The sequence below is a fragment of the Gadus macrocephalus genome, chromosome 21 (assembly GCF_031168955.1).
Source record: "Gadus macrocephalus chromosome 21, ASM3116895v1".
Taxonomy (NCBI): domain Eukaryota; kingdom Metazoa; phylum Chordata; class Actinopteri; order Gadiformes; family Gadidae; genus Gadus; species Gadus macrocephalus.
Window position 1 is genome coordinate 5199155 of NC_082402.1, and position 17850 is coordinate 5217004.

Sequence of the window (17850 nt, forward strand, 5' to 3'; positions counted from 1 at the left end):
TTTGCGATAATCCACCAAGATGGCTGCCGCTGGATGTGCGTCACTTTTTGTTGCTCTGATTGGCTTGTATCTATCAAATTGCAACCACAGGCTTTTTGATCTAGTCTTCCTCAGGCTAGTGATGCTTTGGTAGTGTAGGATAACATTTAAGGAAACGATTGTAATATAACTTTAGGATTTACTATTTTGTGTTTAGTCATCTAGCAGACACTTTTAACCAAAATGTCTTCTTGAATTCAGAACCATATCATTGGCTCTGAATTCAAGACGTCATGAATGGCATAAATATTTGGAATCAATGATTGATGTGAAGTCATGGACGGCGGTATGAATGATGTGATGTCATGGCGGTGGTATAAAGTACGTTTTATGAGGTAATGTGGCTGTGGTATGAATGATGTCATTGGCTGTGTTATGAATGATGTCGTGGCTGTGGTATAAAGTACCCTTTCTATTGTAAAGGCTGGGTATAGAGCGGGAGGTGATATCACAGCTGTTGTCTCCTGCAGACAGATGATGGAGCAGCAGCAGCAGATGCAGGCGCACATGGAGCGAGAGCGACGGTCCTCCAACTCAGGTGTGTATCGACTCCCACACTGAACACACACTGAGGTGTGTACCCACAACCACACTAAACACTGAGGTGTGTGTCTACACCCAGACTGAACCCTGGGGCTGGATGCACACCTCCTCAACCCCTCTATCTGCTAGAGGAGGCTCCGTGTGGAGCATAATAATGTGCACACTGTTACTTTCCTTTTGATGGTCTAAGCCTCCTTTAACCCTTAGACACTCTCTCTACGCTCTCTTTCTTTACCCCTCTTCAACCCTATGACACTCAAGGGGTAAAAGCAGCTAACATAACAATCAACATAACTCTTCAAAACATTGAGGAGACGCACCTGATGAGTCGATTTATAAGGGGAGACTGTTAGTCTTTTTTAGCGTCACTGCAGCTTGACTATGACACCACATCCCCTTGTATCCATAGCGACAGACCACTTGCGCACAGCAGAGTTACACTGAATATTTGTGCTGACATCCTCAACACTTATTTCCCTGTCGACTCTCTTCCTCTTTCTCTTTTTCCCGTTCTCTCTTTTCCTATCTTTGAATTTTTTCACCTCTCTCCTTTGTCATTTCATCCATCTTCCTTCCACTCTTTCTCCTCTTTCTCTCTCTCTCTCTCTCTCTCTCTCTCTCTCTCTCTCGCTCTCTCTCTCTTCCTCCCTCTCTCCCTACCGCCCTCTCTCTCTCCCCTCTCTCTCTCTCTGTCTCTCTGTCTCTCTCTCTCTCTGTCTCTCTGTCTTTCTCTCTCTCCCTCTGCTCTCTCTGTCTTTCTCTCTCTCCCTCTCCCCCCCTCTCTCTCTCTCTCTTCTCTTTCTCTCTCCCTCTTTCTCTCTCCCTCTCTCTCTCTCTCTCCCCCCTCTACCCATCGCTCTCTCCCCTCTCTCTCTCAATCGCTCTTTCTCTCTCTCTCTCTCTCTCTCTCCTCTCTCTCTCTCTCCTCTCTCTCTCTCTCTCTCCTCTCTCGCCCCTCCTCTCTCTCTCTCTCTCTCTCTCCCCCCCCCCCCCCCTCTCTCTCTCTCTCTCTCTCTCTCTCCCTCTCTCTCTCCCTCCCTCTCTCTCTCTCTCTCTCTCTCTCCCTCTCTCTCTCTCTCTCTCTCTCCTCTCTCTCTCTCTCTCTCTCTCTCTCGCCCCCCCCTCCCTCTCTCTCTCTCTCTCTCTCTCTCTCTCTCTCTCTCTCTCGCCCCCCCCTCTCTCTCTCTCTCTCTCTCTCTCTACCTCTCTCTCCCACAGGTTCTCCCTTCCAGGGCCACCAGGCTGTGCTCTCGGTGGCTCCCCCCGTGATGCCGCCCCCCATGGGTGGGGGCGGACCCCCCGCCACCACCGCCTCCCCCCGGACCTCCTCCCCCCTCCGCGGGCGCGCCGCCCCCTCCCCCTCCCCCCGCCGCTGCCAATGGGGGGAGGCGGGGGAGGTTTCCGCGGAGACGAGCCCAGCGGCCAACGGGACTGGCCGCCATGATCGCCGGCGCCAAGCTGCGACGCGTTCAAAGAGTGAGCCGGTGCCGTTTAATCTCTAATCCCCCCGCCCCGGCCGACTTTGATGGCTTCCCTCAGGGGCCCATAACCGTGTTGATCCGTGTGTTTATCACCTGCGGAGCCACAGCAGGTGGGCCCCGACTTCAAGGCGTGTTGACGTTAGCGCCGCTGATGTTGACTTCCAGAAGTTGTCCCCGTTTTGAGGAGACTTCCTGCACTGGGTGCCTGAGTTAAGGGCTCGTCTCAGGCCTTCAGAGACAGGCGTTGGGCCGTTGTTGGGTGTTGTGTAATGGGAGAGAGATGGCATGTGTGGGTGAATGCTGTGAGGTAGTTGTATGCTTTGTATGTTGGGGGATGGCTGAAATAGAGCTGCTTTTCGTCTCTTCTTAACGGCTCGTTTCTGTCTTCTCCTTTCCGTTCCTCTCCTCTCAACTCATCTCCTCCTCTCCTCTGCTTACGTCACTTCTCTTCTCCCCTCCTTTCTGCTCCTCTCCTCCTCTCTCCTCCCTCCTCCTCCTCTCCCTTCCCCTCCTCACCTCCTCTCCACTCCTCTCCTCTCCCCTCCTCCTCTCCCCTCCTCTCCTCTTTCCTCCCCTCCTCTCCTCCTCCTCTCTCCCCTTCTTACCTCCTCTCCACTCCTCTCCTCCCCTCTCCTCTCCTCCTCTCATCTCCTCTCTCCTCCTCTCTCCTCCTCTCTCCTCCCCTCCTTCCCTCCTCCCTCCTCTCTCCTCCTCTCCTCCTCTCTCCTCCCCTCCTCTCTCCTCCTCTCATCTCATCTCCCCTCCTCTCCTCCCCTCCCCCTCTCCTCTCCTCCTCTCTCCTCCTCTCATCTCCTCTCCCCTCCTCTCCTCCTCTCTCCTCCCCTCCCCTCATCTCCTCTCCCCTCCTCTCCTCGTCTCCTCTCCTCGTCTCCTCTCCTTGCAGTCGGAGGACAGCTCCAACTCCAACGTAGCTCCGAGCAACAAGAACGACGCCAACAGGACCAGCGGTGGGGGGGGCGGGGGGCTGATGGAGGAGATGAACGCCCTGCTAGCGCGAAGGTCAACCACACTACAAGGCTCTCTCATTGACCTCCATTCAAACTCCTATTGGCTAGCTGAATAGGCTAGGCTAAGGCTAATGCATGGCCGCCACATAGGGTCGAAGCTTGTACCATAACTGTGTGTGTGTGTGTGTGTGTGTGTGTGTGTGTGTGTGTGTGTGTGTGTGTGTGTGTGTGTGTGTGTGTGTGTTTTGAAGGCTTTTTTATGCTTCTTTCTGACTTGAGGATTCTTCTTCTCCTCTGAAGGAACTACTTTCAGAGAGGCCAGAGGACAACCAAAATGTAAGAGTTCACCCCTTCATCCATCATCCACGATCTGGAGCGAATGACTCAGGGAGAGATGGATGGATAGATGGATGGATAGATGGATGGATGGATATCATCTGATTGAGTGATTGATTGATTGAATGATTGATGTATTTTACCTTCATGTTCCTGCAGGAAGACCCAAATTCTCCCTCACCCAGTACCCGAAGCCAGAATTCCACAGGTGCGATAACTGCACACACACACACACACACACACACACACACACACACACACACACACACACACACACACACACACGCACACACGCACACACGAACACACACACACACACACACACACACAAACACACACACACACACACACACACACACACACACACACACACACACACACACACACACACACAAAAACCTACACACATGAAGGTGTGGTGTTGTCTTTCAGATGGTGCGAAGAAGCCTTGGGACCGGGCCAACTCAGCAGAACGATCATCACTGGTGTCCAGGTAGGAGCTGGGGTCTAGACAGGGCTAGGACAGGCCCCACACAGGTCTGGGAATGTAGCTCTAGGTGATGTAGTTCCTGGTGCTGTAGTTCTGGCTGATGTAGTTCTGGGTGGTATAGGCCATGAGGTGTAGTGCTGGGAGTTGTTGTTCTAGCGGTATAGTTCTCAGGGGGTCGTTCTGGCTGGTGTAGTTCTGGGTGGTGTAGTTCTGGGTGGTGTAGTTCTGGGTGTTGTAGTTCTGGCTGATGTAGTTCAGGGAGATTTAGCTCTGGATGGTGTAGTTCTATGGGTGTAGGTCTGGGAGATGTAGTTCTAGGGCTGTAGTTCTGGGTTATAGGGCACAAGGTGTAGCTCTGGGTGTTGTAGTTATTGTTGGTTTAGTTCTGGGGTTGTCATTCTGGGTGTGGTTGTTCTGGTTGATGTAGTTCTGGTTGGTGTGCGTCTGAGCGGTGATGATGTGTACTCTGTACTATCTAATGGATTCCCTGTGCCGCAGGGTAAGGCCTGTCGGGAGCAGCAGTGAAACAGACGCCTTAGACCTGGACAGGATGAAACAGGTGCATATGCATATGGTTTTACACAGAGGGTGCAGCACACCTGCTGCCTTGCATTTCCAATTTGTGTTTTCGAGGAACTTCAACCCCATGACGCTTTAATCAGAATAACCATTATACTTTGTCAACCAAACCTCTAGAACATAATAAGATAGAAAAAAATCCATTGAATTGTGACGTTGCGTTGTTTTGTTTCTGTCTCAACAGAAATCTTGGATGAGGTGGTCCGTGAATTACACAAAGTAAAGGATGAAATAATTGATGGTACGCCCTATTTCTTATCTCCCTCACTCAACTTTTAAAGGCACTTAAGGCCAACGTGCACCTCCTCCTACACACCATTCATCACTACCTCGCGGCAATTCTGTTCCGCCATGTGTCACAAGTCGACAAATGTGGAAAAAAATCGCAACGGTATGAAATACGGTGTCAGCTTAGGAGGTAGACTGGTAACCTGAAGGTTGCTCGTTCGATCCCCGGCTCCTCCTAGTTCCATGTGTCGAGGTGTCATTGAGCAAGAGACCTAACCTGAATCGCTCCATATACGGAGCTGGCTGTCGCCTTGCATGGCTGACTCCGCTGTCGATGTGTGAATGTGGGCATTAACTGGTGTAAGTCGCTTTGGTTAAAGTGCCTGCTGAATGACCTGAATGTTTAGGAGGGCTTCCGCATAAAACAAACAAAAAAAACTGCCGCATCAGCAACCGGTGGACATTGGTGCGCTGATAGACGTGTGGGCGAGTCCATTCCGGCACACGCACGGCTTCTATACCGTAGCTGTACCGAATCTGGTGCACATTGGCCTTCACTGTATGGAAGAAGCATATTACAGGGAGTTGCAACACTGCAAGACTCAGTGTTGCAACCACCAGGTGGCACTGCAGGCTCTCAACCAAGCATGAAATATACATGACATTTAAGTCAGGATTATCGTGATACTTTAATGTCAGGAAATAGGACATGTCCACAGCATTCCTGTTTCCACCCAATTACCTAAAGCATTAAAATATATTTTGCCACAATATATGTTTTTATGTTTCTTTACCTTTTTATGTGTTTTCTTATATCTCGTTTGTGCCATTATTGATTCATCACCTCAACTGTGTACTAATGGATTCTCCCTCTGTCTCACCCCCCCCTCCCCCCTCCCCCCCTCTCCCCTTCTCCCACTCTCTCCCTTTCTCTCTCCCTCTCTCTCTCCCTCCCTCTTTCTCACTCTGTATTTTACAGCCATTAGACACGAACTCAGTAGAATCAGCACGACATAATCTACCGGAGCAGTTTCTTCGTTCAGACCCCCCCCCCCACCCGCGCACCATCACCCCTGCAGCCCCCCCCCCGCTGCAGTCTAGAGGAGGGAGGAGAACGTCAGGAAATGGAGAGGCCCAGACTGTGACATCTGTTTCATTCCGCGTTGCCGTGGTGATCCCTGCCACGCGGCGACCTGCGTCTCGTCTCTCGTCCCACAACAGTTTAGTTTCGTTTTTTTTTTTTAAAGGAGGATACGAGGGTAGTGGTGGTGATCGTGGTGGTGGTGGTGGTGGTGGGTGGGGGTGGGGACGGGGTCGGCATTCGCTCGCACTGATTATTATGGTTTGTTGAAATTTTTGTCTGTTTGTTAGACCAGTAAGCCCTTCTGTCCTCAGTTTAAAAAAGAAAAGGAAAAAACAACGGCGTTTCTTTTTTTTTCAAAAAATTTGTACGGAGATGATATTGCTGTTGCGATCGTTTCATTGTTATCTGCGTTCATTTTTACGATTGTCAGTGTCATGCAGTCAATGCGAGTTGTAGTAGTTTGGTAGCAACAGTGGTGATAATGATGCGATAACGATGGTAATGATAATTTTGACCGGTATATTATATTGCACATTATTTTATGTCAACCTTTTGTATTTTATATGAATCATGAATCATCATGAATTTTGTTTTATTTTTTTGTCATAGATCGTATTCAAAGAACACCGTTTTCAACATCTGACCTGACTTTTGTATTCTTTTTCCCCCAAAACAAAAAATCAACGTTTTGACTGACTGAAAAATCCCAGGTCTTGGCCTGAGACAGAGGGTGAAATAAAATATTGTTCTTTAGATATTGCAAACTTATGAAGAAAAAAAAAAACACACACACACCAGAGTATTTGTGATCATGTTGTTAATAAAATGTTTATTGGCTGCAAGGATTTGATGAAGTATTATTCATTTTATTATTCATTCATTCATTTTATGACAAAGTGATTCCTGGTTTTGATGATGAAAAACACTGAGTTTAAAATGGGAGTCAATAAAACTGTGAACAATGTCTTGGATAAAGAGGATGGTCTCTTTTTTTTATTTTTTATTAAGTATATTATTATTGTTTTCGTATAGCCTACATCTTTTCGGTTTACACAGTTTGAGTTGTAAGGCTTTACAAAGTAATTTCATTTAAATGTCTGGCTCGTTTTATTTGGATAGAAAACAATATCAAGGAACGTGAAAAATAATAGCTTCGATGTTGGAAAGCGGAAGTGCAATAAGCCCGTTCTGTCAGGGTGTCATTCTACGTCGTTTGGCCCTTTATTTCGGCTACTTCTCTCCTCAGAGAGTCTCAAAAGAGATGAAATGCCACCCTAAAGCAATTCTAATCAAGTTGTAGAAGAATCACTCAAGGCTTGACTGCTCTTTAACAGGCCTGCGTTTAACAGCAAATGGTTTTTTAATCTGAAGATAAAGGGTTTGCAGCCATATGTATGGTCGTTAGAGGCGTTAGGAAATCGCACCAGCTCATAAATATCGGTGGTTTAAATGAATACACCACCCCACAATTACTTATCCCTCAATTACACACCGGCTCGATTGCCAGAATGGGTTTTATCTCGTCCACTTGGGTTTAAAAGAGCCTCCAAATTAGTTTGAGTTGTTTCTGTTTCTGCAATAAAGATGATTGGATTTATCTCAAACCATAACCAAGGCGGGAAATGTCTGTTAAAATGTATTATACTGCATTATTGGTATTTGTATTAATATTGCTACCCGTAGTAGTAGATGTATGCATATTTTACTATGGTAAACAATCTTAATAAACAAAAATACAATCCACGGGACAGTTTTCAGGGATTACCCTGAAATAAAGATTGAAATAAAAAAAAGTACAAAATCCATATTTAAGAAAATGGCCAAATACCTTATTATCATACTGAAAGTATGAAAGTCACACGGGGAATAGAAATCACAGCTCATAATGTAAAAACCTTCTTTCTTAGTTAGTTTGATACTAGACTGACTAGAGGCATTGAGGGGCGTACGGATGCGAATATCATCACAGAAATCTTTTTTTAACTATTCTGTCTCTGCAGGGCTTGAGCATACATAATAACCTTAAATAGGTCTTTATTCAACTCACCAATTGATTTCTCAGTCTATTTTTATAACTGAACTTTGCGTGCTCCAAGTATCGCGTTGTTTGGCCATGGCAGCGTAGTGGCAACGAGAGGTGGAACGGGACGCTGTGAAGAGTTGGGTCGATTCGAAGAGGGAGCACAGAGACAGGAGCAGGGGGTGTGTTTGTGGGGCCAAAACGAGCACCACGCCGTGTATGAAAGAGGAAAGCTGGCGGAATACAACATGGCATCCGGGGATACGCTGTACATAGAGACGGACGGCTCGGACATGCCGGCCGAGATAGTAGAGCTACACGAGATCGAGGTTGAAACGATACCAGTGGAAACTATCGAGACCACGGTGGTCGGGGAAGAAGACGACGACGAGGAGGAGGAAGAGGACGACGACGAAGATGAGGACGAAGACGACGAGGACGAAGAAGAGGAAGACGACCAGCCTATGATCGCGCTACAACCACTGGTTACCGACGACCCCAACTCGATCCACCACCACCACCATCACCACCACCACCACCAAGAGGTGATCCTGGTGCAGACCCGGGAGGAGGTGGTCGGCGGCGATGACTCCGACCTGCACGCCGACGGGGGTTTCGAGGATCAGATCCTCATCCCCGTGCCGGCCCCCGGTGTGGAGGACGAGTACATTGAACAGACTTTGGTGACCGTGGCCGGGAAGAGCTCGGTGGGTCGGATGAAGCGAGGCGGCGGCGGCAAGAAATCGGGCAAAAAGAGCTATCTTAGTGGCGCGGAGGCCAGCGGTAGAAAATGGGAACAGAAACAGGTGCAGATAAAGACACTGGAAGGGGAGTTTTCCGTCACGATGTGGGCATCGGGTGAGTGGTCCCGGTCTCATCTGTCAATTCGGTAGCATAACATCGTCCACCGCATTGTTCCTGCACGGTTTTCAGAGCCGTGCATGAGGCCCTGTTGCAGGGCGTTGTCCATGCACCAGCCTATTTCCTGGAATAGTGTTCCGCATAGTCGAACCAAAGAAGGCAGAACGAATGCACTTTTAAAAACAACAAAAATGCGCCCCGCAGTAGATTGAAATGTTTTTGTTTTGAAGGGAGGCCATGTTTTTAGGTGTTGCTGGGCGCCGCCATATTCCCCGAGAATAGTAAGTATGGCGGCGGCCCGAAAAAATGGCGATGGTTGAGGGCCAGACCGTCATGGCGGCTGCGGCCGGGAGGGAAGCGAACCACAAACACGCATACATACAGACACACACCGTTTGGTCTTAGCAGGCCGCGAGTGGTGGCACAACACCGGGGCTCTTACGGGGCTGCTTATGTCTTTAAAGGGGGAAGTACGTTTATTTTGTATTATGGTTCCCGGTCCCACGGTGGTTTGAATCCACCGGGTCGACGGAGGGGATTAAGGCGGAAGAGTGGCGGGCGCTGCCGCAGGTTGCCTCGGTCAAATGTAGCCCACAAGTCAGCTGTTTATAGGGGATGTTTCTGCATGTGAATGTAGATATATCCTAGCCATAATCACCACTTAGATAAATCTGATAAGTAAAAATAGAACATTAATACGTTGTGTAGGCCCGTATGGGGAGTTTTATGCATAATAGTTGAACTAATGCGACTTTTTTAACGTATTGGCCCAGCCTGGGGGTGGTTTAGCTCAGGGAAAGTTAGTATGTTATCGGTTCAGTCTCTACAATGTGTCCTAGATCACCATAAAGACATTGACCATGAGTCAGTGGTGGAGGAACAGATCATCGGGGATAACTCCCCGCCGGACTACTCTGAATACATGACGGGGAAGAAGCTACCCCCTGGCGGCATCCCTGGTATCGACCTCTCGGACCCTAAGCAGCTGGCTGAGTTTGCACGGTGAGTCCTACGGTTTTTATGTGTCACTGATTTCATGTGCTGAAAAAACGTCGTTATTTATTTTCGGCTTCAATATGTAACCACTTAAGGTCAAATGAATCAAAAGGTCGATATATCATATAGTAATTTGGCTATTTACATATTTGAATATAAGTGTGTAGATCATGATGAACAACATTGTGTGAATATTTTTTAACAGTGTCATTCCCGGTTCATTTCACAAACGTTAGTGGGCCATTGACAAAATGCTTGCCAGTATCACCGGTCCAATCCCATTTTATCAATGTAAATCAAACTCCCCTTGAGATATTGTTGTCATGCCTTCTCCAATGGTGTTGGTGCTACACCGATTCAACAAAACTATATTTTATTAAAGAATCACTATGATTAAAATCGATTTCTAAGTGGGAGTGTTGGCTCGGTAGTATTATTATGGAGTCTTGTGAGTCTCAAGAGACCGCTTTCAATTTTGTTAACTTTTTTACAGGATGAAGCCCAGGAAAATCAAAGAAGATGACGCTCCCAGGACGATAGCTTGCCCTCATAAAGTAGGTTTTATGTGATATCTTGGTTGTATTGTGACAATCTCTGGAGGATTATCCTCTTGATTGTATTTGATGTCAAAGGAACCATTTCTTGATATTTTAACGGATGAAAAAGTCATCCTCAGTGGGCTGTGACTGGAGCCACGTTTGAAATATTATTATAGCTCAACGATTAATGGTTTCAAACTTAAGTTTTGCAACTTTTTAGGTTTTTATTTAGGTCTGCACGGCTAGAGGTTTTGGAATAGTTTTGTAACGCTTACATGACCTACTTTCAAAACTGGATTCCTGTTTGCTGAATCATAAACTGAACGCAAACAGTAGCACAAACACGAGTGCGCAAACCGCATAACATGTCAGGTTCACTGTCTCACTAGTGAACACCATCAAAATACACAACTGGGTTCATGCTTCACGTTTTGGTACATGACTGCATCACATTCCATTTCAACACCAGGTTTCGGGTCATACAAAAAAAATACTACATATACTCGCACAGAAATACAATATTCAATACTTGTTCAGCCATATGTGGGGGACTGTACTTTTTGCACCACTGAGCTCACGTTGAAACCTCTCCCTCCCCCTCCTCTTCTGCAGGGATGCACAAAGATGTTCAGGGACAACTCGGCCATGAGGAAGCACCTCCACACCCACGGGCCCCGGGTGCACGTGTGTGCGGAGTGCGGCAAGGCCTTCGTGGAGAGCTCCAAGCTAAAACGGCACCAACTGGTACACACCGGGGAGAAGCCTTTCCAGGTAAGCCGTCAGTCCGTGGACCTCTGATCCCTCGACCACGCCGTGTGATTCACCCGGCCTTTACAGCATCAGGAGAATTCTCACACCCCAGACTAGATTACTATTCTAGAATCTAAATTAGGTGTTGTCTAACACACCCGGTTTTAGATTAGTAATCTCAACGTCTGGTCTGTGAGACTTCTGTTTGTTGGAGTACTTTTTTTTTTTAACTAAATTTGTAGTAGTTTAGTCTTTCAACAAGACTTTAGATTACTAATCTAAAATCTGGTCAGTGAGACTACTCCTAGTTTAGATTTTGGTGTGTAATCTAAATTGTGGTCGGGGAGAATTCTGTTTGTTGGATTTCTACATTTAGAGTAGTTTCAAATCCTGGACTTCAGTTCAGTAATCCAAGTCTGGTTTGTGAGACTACTCCTAATTTAGAATTTAGATTAGTATTCTAAAGTCTTATAGCAGACGGGCTCAGATCGCGATCTGAGAAAAGGCGTCTGCAAAGATTTCCAACCATCAGACCATCCTCTAGGCCGGCCCCTCTAGAAACACACGTTAAGGCCCCTTCTGAAAGCCTCATCCACTTCATCCCAAATCTCTAAGGAAACATTAACCAAGGCCTAAGGCCGCTCCTGTGGTTTCCAGGCCAGGCTCTGAGCCTTCTCTCTCTGAAAGGGTCTGCTGTAACATAGGAGGTCTGCTGGATCCCACATTACACGAGGAGTCTCCAGGAGGCTTCGTTCTTTAAGTCCAACATAACCCTTCGCTTTATTGTTATTTTTGTATCAATAATTAGTTGACTTTTAATTGTCAAAATAACGTTGAGGCAGGCAGGGTATTCTAGTGGCTGGGGTGTTGGGCTCCTAGCTGGGAGGTTCTCGGTACGAATCCCTGTGTCTGGCAGTCTAACTGTAGGCCAGGCGCCTGTATGCCCAATGTGCTCATTAACGACCCATTCAGTCAGTCTGAATCTCCTGTTAGTCGCTGTGGATGAAAGCGTCGGCCAGGATGTCTGGCGAATACTGAATAGCATTACGCTGACTGTATGTACTTTTCCGAATGATAAAAGTGCAATGAAGTGGAGGTGAATGTTTTCTCATGGCCCCCCTGGGTTGTGTTTTTGTATCAGAATGAAAACTACAGGTAGGCTTGTATTTGGTAAAGGCTCTGTTTCTTAATAGGACAGGAATATATATTCCTCCCCCTCCTGCTCTGTTGTGGTAGTCAGGGGGGCAGAGTGGTTCGCCACAGATTGTGTCGTGTGTGTGTGTTTTGATAGTGGCACGGGGGGGGGGGCCAAAGTACACGTTGTGTTGTACCAATCACTAAGCTCCACGCGGCTAGGCTTTCAGTAGCGGCTTGTTGCGAGAGGGAAGCTTCGAGCAAAAGGTGTTTGTTAGCGATGTGCTCCTTCAGTAACGAGAGAGAGAGAAATGAAACCGACTGCTAAAAGCCTCTCAACTAACCCTTTCCCCGAACCGCTTTGTCCTCCCAGTGCACGTTCGAGGGCTGCGGGAAGAGGTTCTCACTGGACTTCAACCTCCGCACCCACGTCCGCATCCACACAGGCGACCGGCCCTACGTCTGTCCGTTCGACGGCTGCAACAAGAAGTTCGCCCAGTCCACCAACTTGAAGTCGCACATCCTCACACACGCCAAAGCCAAAAACAACCAATGAGACGCTGCGCACTGCCCCGCCCTCCCCCACACACACACCCCGACGGCCCATTACAACGCAAAACCCTGGCAACGGGTTACCATGGAAACCTTCGGTTGGAAGGCACGCCACGGAAACGGGATCTCAAGACTTTACGGTTCGAACGGTGAAGCGAGATGACAAGACTTTGTTATAAATAAGGGGGGGGGGGGGGGGGGGGGGATTTGGCCATGTTTTTACCCCCTGCACACACACACACGCACACTTCTGCTGTTGCTTTGGCCAGATTTCCCCCCCCCCCCCCCCCCCCTCCTGCTCTCACACACACACACACACACACACTCTTCTCCATGGACTACTATAAGAGACTATTTTTACCCACTCCTCTACCGGAGGACCTACACCCTGTCATGCTTTATTTCCTTTTTAGATTATTCTTTCTTTAAATTATAGGGTTTCTTTTCGATTTTTCTTCAGTGTGCATATTGTACACTCGAGACGATGGGCGTTGTTTACTAAAAAGTATGATTTTTGTAATGTTGTTTTCGTTCTCTCCCCGCTTTGAGTTGTTTATACGATTTGACTACATCAACCGGCCTCCCGCGTGACACAGAGCCCCCGTGAAAGGAGAAAGGGTACGCTTGTTCGTTTGTTTAGAAGGTAGGCACCTCCTTATTGATTGTAGTTTTCTCTAACCAACAGAATAACCTTGTATACCTGTATCGTATGGCTGTATTACAATTATGTAGACATAGAGGCGTGATTTCAAGTGTTACCCGATGAAACCTTTGGTCAGTTGCTTTATATTTTGTATGAAATGTTGCGACGGCGCGAAAGGAGAACCTTCCCCCGTATTAAATTATCCGGCGATTTATGTCTCCTAGACTACAAGACCATCACCTTCTTTCTGTTTAGTATGTAATGTACAGCTGTACAAATGTTTCACATCCCTTTCATTCATATTACACCATATATCTCAACAGCCCCATCAATAAAGGGCAATTTCCACCCTGTTCGCAAAAAGCAATGGTTTTTATTGGAGTGGTTTAATTCAAGAGTGTGTATCCTTTCATTAAAACTAATGAAACAAATGAAACCATTTTTTTCAAAGCAGGTTAATATGGCGATCTGAATCGTTATATATTGGACATATCGATTAATCTTAAGTATAGTAAGATTGTATTTATCACTTGTAAAAAATAATAGAACTATTCCCTTGTGCCCCCTCGTAAATTGAGCTTTCATTTGTGCTGAGTTTTCTCTTATTTCTGTTGAGGCTGCAAGATTATTACAGATTCTAGATCAGCATTCTAACATCCTGCTTCCAGGAAGATAAATTCGGAACCTGCAAAGGCATGGCATGCCTTACTCTGCCTCTGATTGGCTTTTCCTGGTGAGTGGTTAGGTTTAGGAATCACAGATACTAGGGCCCAATCCCATTTCTACCCCTTACCCTTACCCCTCCCCCTTGTTTTGAAGGGGGAAGGCGTAAGGGGTAGAAATGGGATTGGCCCAATCCCATAAGGGAGTAAGGATTTAGGTTTAGTAAGGACAACTACGTGGTTTGGTTTAGGCAACAGAACTACTGTACCTTGTTATGTTTAAGCAACAAAACGACTGTACATTTTTTATGTTTAGTCAACAAAACGACCTGGTTGGGTAGGATTAGGCAAGTACTTGACATGGTTCGGTTCATCGTCAGGCTTAGCCAACCAGAGAGAAGATTTCTAGTTTCCCATCCAAAAAGGCTTCCGGGCAGGACGGGCCGGATCCTCCCAGCTGGCCGCTTTGCCCACTGGCCTTCATCGCCATCTATTGGCCAAACATGGTATGACAATTTCTACCGTGACCTAACGCTGTTGCTGTCCATGGTGCTGAACTGGTATTGGCTTGCTTGATAATCAGCAGGCTTGACAGTGTTCAGTTGTTGTGGCTAGACTCCAAACATTTAAATGTGTTTTTTTGATGTTGGAGGGTACTAGGTATGTTTGATATTCATATCCTAGTGAACATCTTTACCGTAGGGCTGTATGTGGATGACGATTTCAGCTCAACGGCTGCATCCCTAAAGCCGTCTGTGTGTCACACCAGTGTGTGTGTCCCTGTGTGTGTGTGTTTGTGTGCCTGAGTCTCATTTAGGTGTGATTCCACTCTCTGGCTCTTGACTGCTATGGATGCGCGGCGGTATTTGTTTGGTCGATCGGCCTGTCTTTTGATTGACAAAGGCAGCGGAGAGTAAATGCTACTTGTTATGCAGCTGAAGTCTGTCAAGCCTCCAACACCTGCTCATTCAGATGCTTATTTCTCTCTCTGGCTCTCTCTCTCCCCCCCTCCCTCCTGTATTTAACCCAGGTGTCTCTCTCTCGACTCCCCCCCCCCCCCCCCCCCCCCCCCCGGCTGATGGATGGACTGTGATTTACAACCTCAAATCCCTACGGTGTGTTATTTTCTTCCTCATGTGTTGTTTTTTTCTCGTGTAGTTCATTGTTTTACTCACACACCCAAACGCATCGTAATAACATCACACGCTCAGTGAGGGCACGGGGTTCGTGGCCGGCGAATAAACAAGAGGCTGCACACTCAGTGCACTCAACCACAAACCCGGGACAGCCCGGGACACTCCAGCCCCGGTAAAAACCCTTCATCCCCGGCTCCACACTTAATCAAAAATATGTCCGGATTGCCCCACAAACCTCTCGACCCTCCTCTGCCTGATATCATTTATTTGACGTGTCTCAATAACAATCCTCCTCTCTGTGTTGGTAATCCCACGCAGGTAGGACCCCATTACCCTATCCGCACCTTTTTGATTAATTTCCGCGTCACCTCATCAGAAATGGCGACGCGATAACTATGGCCATCATGAGATCGATAAGTGCGCTCCCGTAGGTAATGTTTCCCTGTGTTGTGTTCAGCGCTGCCTCCCGCTGTGTTATTGACATTCACACATAAGCCGCTCCACCAACACCACCTCCTCCAACCACCACCTGCAGCGTGGCCTCCACCCCCGCCCCCTCCAACTCCATCGACAGCGCCATCACTTCCACCTACTCCTCCGCCACCACCTGCAACGTGGCCTCCACCGCCTCCGTCCACAACACCACCACCCGCAACATCACCTCCAGCACTGTCACCTCCATCAACAACACCGTCACCTCAGCCACTACCACCACCGCCTCGACCACCACCTGCAACATCACCTCCGCCCACCTTCATCCACAACACTATCACCTCCTCCACTTCCACCAACACCACCACCACCTGCAGCACCACCAACACCTGCCCCACTCACACCTGCACCGCCTCCAGCACCTCCCCATGCTGTTTGGTGTGTTTATTGCGCTGGGCACAGCGAGAGCCCGCGACTGCCTCAGATGCTATTTCCATGCAGAAAATATGTTGCCACGGTAACAGAGACGAGGGAGCTAGAGAGAGAGAGAGAGAGAGGGAGGGAGGGAGGGCGAGAGGGAGAGAGAGAGGGAGGGCGAGAGGGAGAGAGAGAGAGAGAGAGAGAGAGGGTTTCGAGCGCCGAACAATCCTGTGAATTTCATGTCGGCCGCTGTAGACGACAGCAAAGCAGTCCACCTTGACAGGGGGGCAGGGGGGGGGTTCTGTTCGTTCCACCATGTGGGGCACGCATTAAACTTCTGCTAAGGAAGACCCCCCCTGTCGGATGGCAGGGAGGTCCACATGGCCAGTCGGTTTACCATTTGCTCTTTTCTCCCGCATCTCTCTCTCTCTCTACCATCTCTCTACCTCTCTCTCTACCTCTCTCTACCTCTCCTCTCTACCTCTCTCTCACTCTCTCTCTCTCCCTACCTCTCTTTCTCTCTACCGCCTCTCTCTCTTTCTCCCTCTCTCGTTCTCCCTCTCTCTCCCTCCCTCCCTCCCTCCCTCTCTCTTTCTCCCTCTCTCTCTCCCCCTCTCTCTCTCTCTCTCTTTCTCTCTCTCTCTCACTCTCTCTCTCTCTCTCTTTCTCTCTCTCTCTCTCTCGCCTATATTTATATGTGTAACCATTTCTTCTCTCTCACACGGTTCTTCTCTCTCTGCCGTCTCTCTGTCACCCTCCAACCCTCCGCCCATCTCCTCCCCGGTTCCCTCAAGTCGTTTCGCATGCCTATCACAAACCGACCTTTATTTGATTAATGCAGTGTTTCGGGACCCTGTCACGCATCCGCCTGCCCCACACAGACACACACACAGACACACACACACGCGCGCACACAGACGCACACACACACACACACACACACACACACGTTCCTCTCGGTTGCAAGATTGGCACGTGCGCCGCTCCTTCAACGAGGACCGCTATTGCATCTCCATTTGAAGTTACGAGGTGGAACCGCATCAATGCGTGATACGGCCCTGAGCGGCTTTTGACGCGGCGGTCGTATAGACTGAGCGGATCAAAAGACCCTTTGCGCTTCGTTTTTTTAATTTATTTTTTTCATGATGTCCTACGTACCCGACAAGCCCAATCTCAAACCCTGCTCGTGGGCCAGTACAATCACCACCACGCTGGATGACAATTATCAAACCGCTGCAGCCTCTGCTCTCATTACGCCGTGTGTGTGTGTGTGTGTGTGTGTGTGTGTGTGGTGTGTGGTGTGTGTGTTGTGTGTGTGTGTGTGTGTGTGTGTGTGTGGTGTTGTGTGTGTGTGTGTGTGTGTGTGTGTGTGTGTGTGTGTGTGTGTGTCCCGGTGTCTGCGCGTAAAGGCGTTTGCGCCTCGTATCCCCGGTGAGTGGAGAACTCCGAGGCCATTACACCGATGGGCGCCTGACGACTCGGCCAACCAGTGCTTGGATAACGAGACGCGTAATGCCAGGCTTAGGAGTGAGTCATTTCACGGGGGAAGGTGGATGATGTATGATTGGCCTCGCGCAGGAAGCCACAGCCATTGCGTTAAGAGGTGGCCGCATCCAGCCGGCACGTGTCAATAAATACAACTGTGTGCGGAAGGATGTGTATAATACACACATGCGATATGCGACGGCTCAGCGGAGCGTGGGGTGCTGCGTGACGAGTCGCAGATTTCTGAATGGAGCGAGTGAAAACCTATGTGGTCCACCACCACCACCTTCCACCCCTCCCTCCCCACGTCTGCAGTGATAACCAGATTAACATAAGCACACTGCTAAGTCGCAGTGAATGGGATTCTTAAAGAGCTTAACATCACAGATAAATAGTTGGCATCCGCCGCCCTCCCATCATCCATCCATCCATTCTTAATTACACCGGTTCTTACAGTGCGCCCACCTCCACC

The 17850-nt window shown here is 48.4% G+C and overlaps 2 protein-coding genes across 3 annotated transcripts; both read left to right on the forward strand.

Moving 5' to 3' along the window:
* Positions 1-19: 19 nt before the first annotated feature.
* Positions 20-6712, forward strand: evlb (Enah/Vasp-like b). The gene is given in 10 exon segments (XM_060042402.1): positions 20-577; positions 1801-1879; positions 1881-2058; positions 2968-3138; positions 3332-3367; positions 3527-3575; positions 3800-3860; positions 4356-4416; positions 4620-4677; positions 5644-6712. Coding segments are annotated over 10 exon segments (795 nt in total). The 5' UTR covers positions 20-513; the 3' UTR covers positions 5682-6712.
* Positions 6713-7890: 1178 nt separating this feature from the next.
* On the forward strand, positions 7891-13606 carry yy1b (YY1 transcription factor b). 2 transcript variants are annotated; one of them, XM_060041241.1, is made up of 5 exons: positions 7891-8626; positions 9469-9631; positions 10119-10179; positions 10777-10935; positions 12422-13606. In XM_060041241.1, the coding sequence occupies exons 1-5, from the start codon at positions 8017-8019 to the stop codon at positions 12602-12604; spliced, it is 1176 nt and encodes a 391-aa protein (XP_059897224.1). In that variant the 5' UTR covers positions 7891-8016; the 3' UTR covers positions 12605-13606. The 2 variants fall into 2 exon arrangements, with proteins under 2 accessions (XP_059897224.1, XP_059897225.1); XM_060041242.1 differs by having other exon boundaries at positions 7892-8626; positions 9481-9631.
* The last annotated feature ends 4244 nt before the right edge of the window (positions 13607-17850 follow it).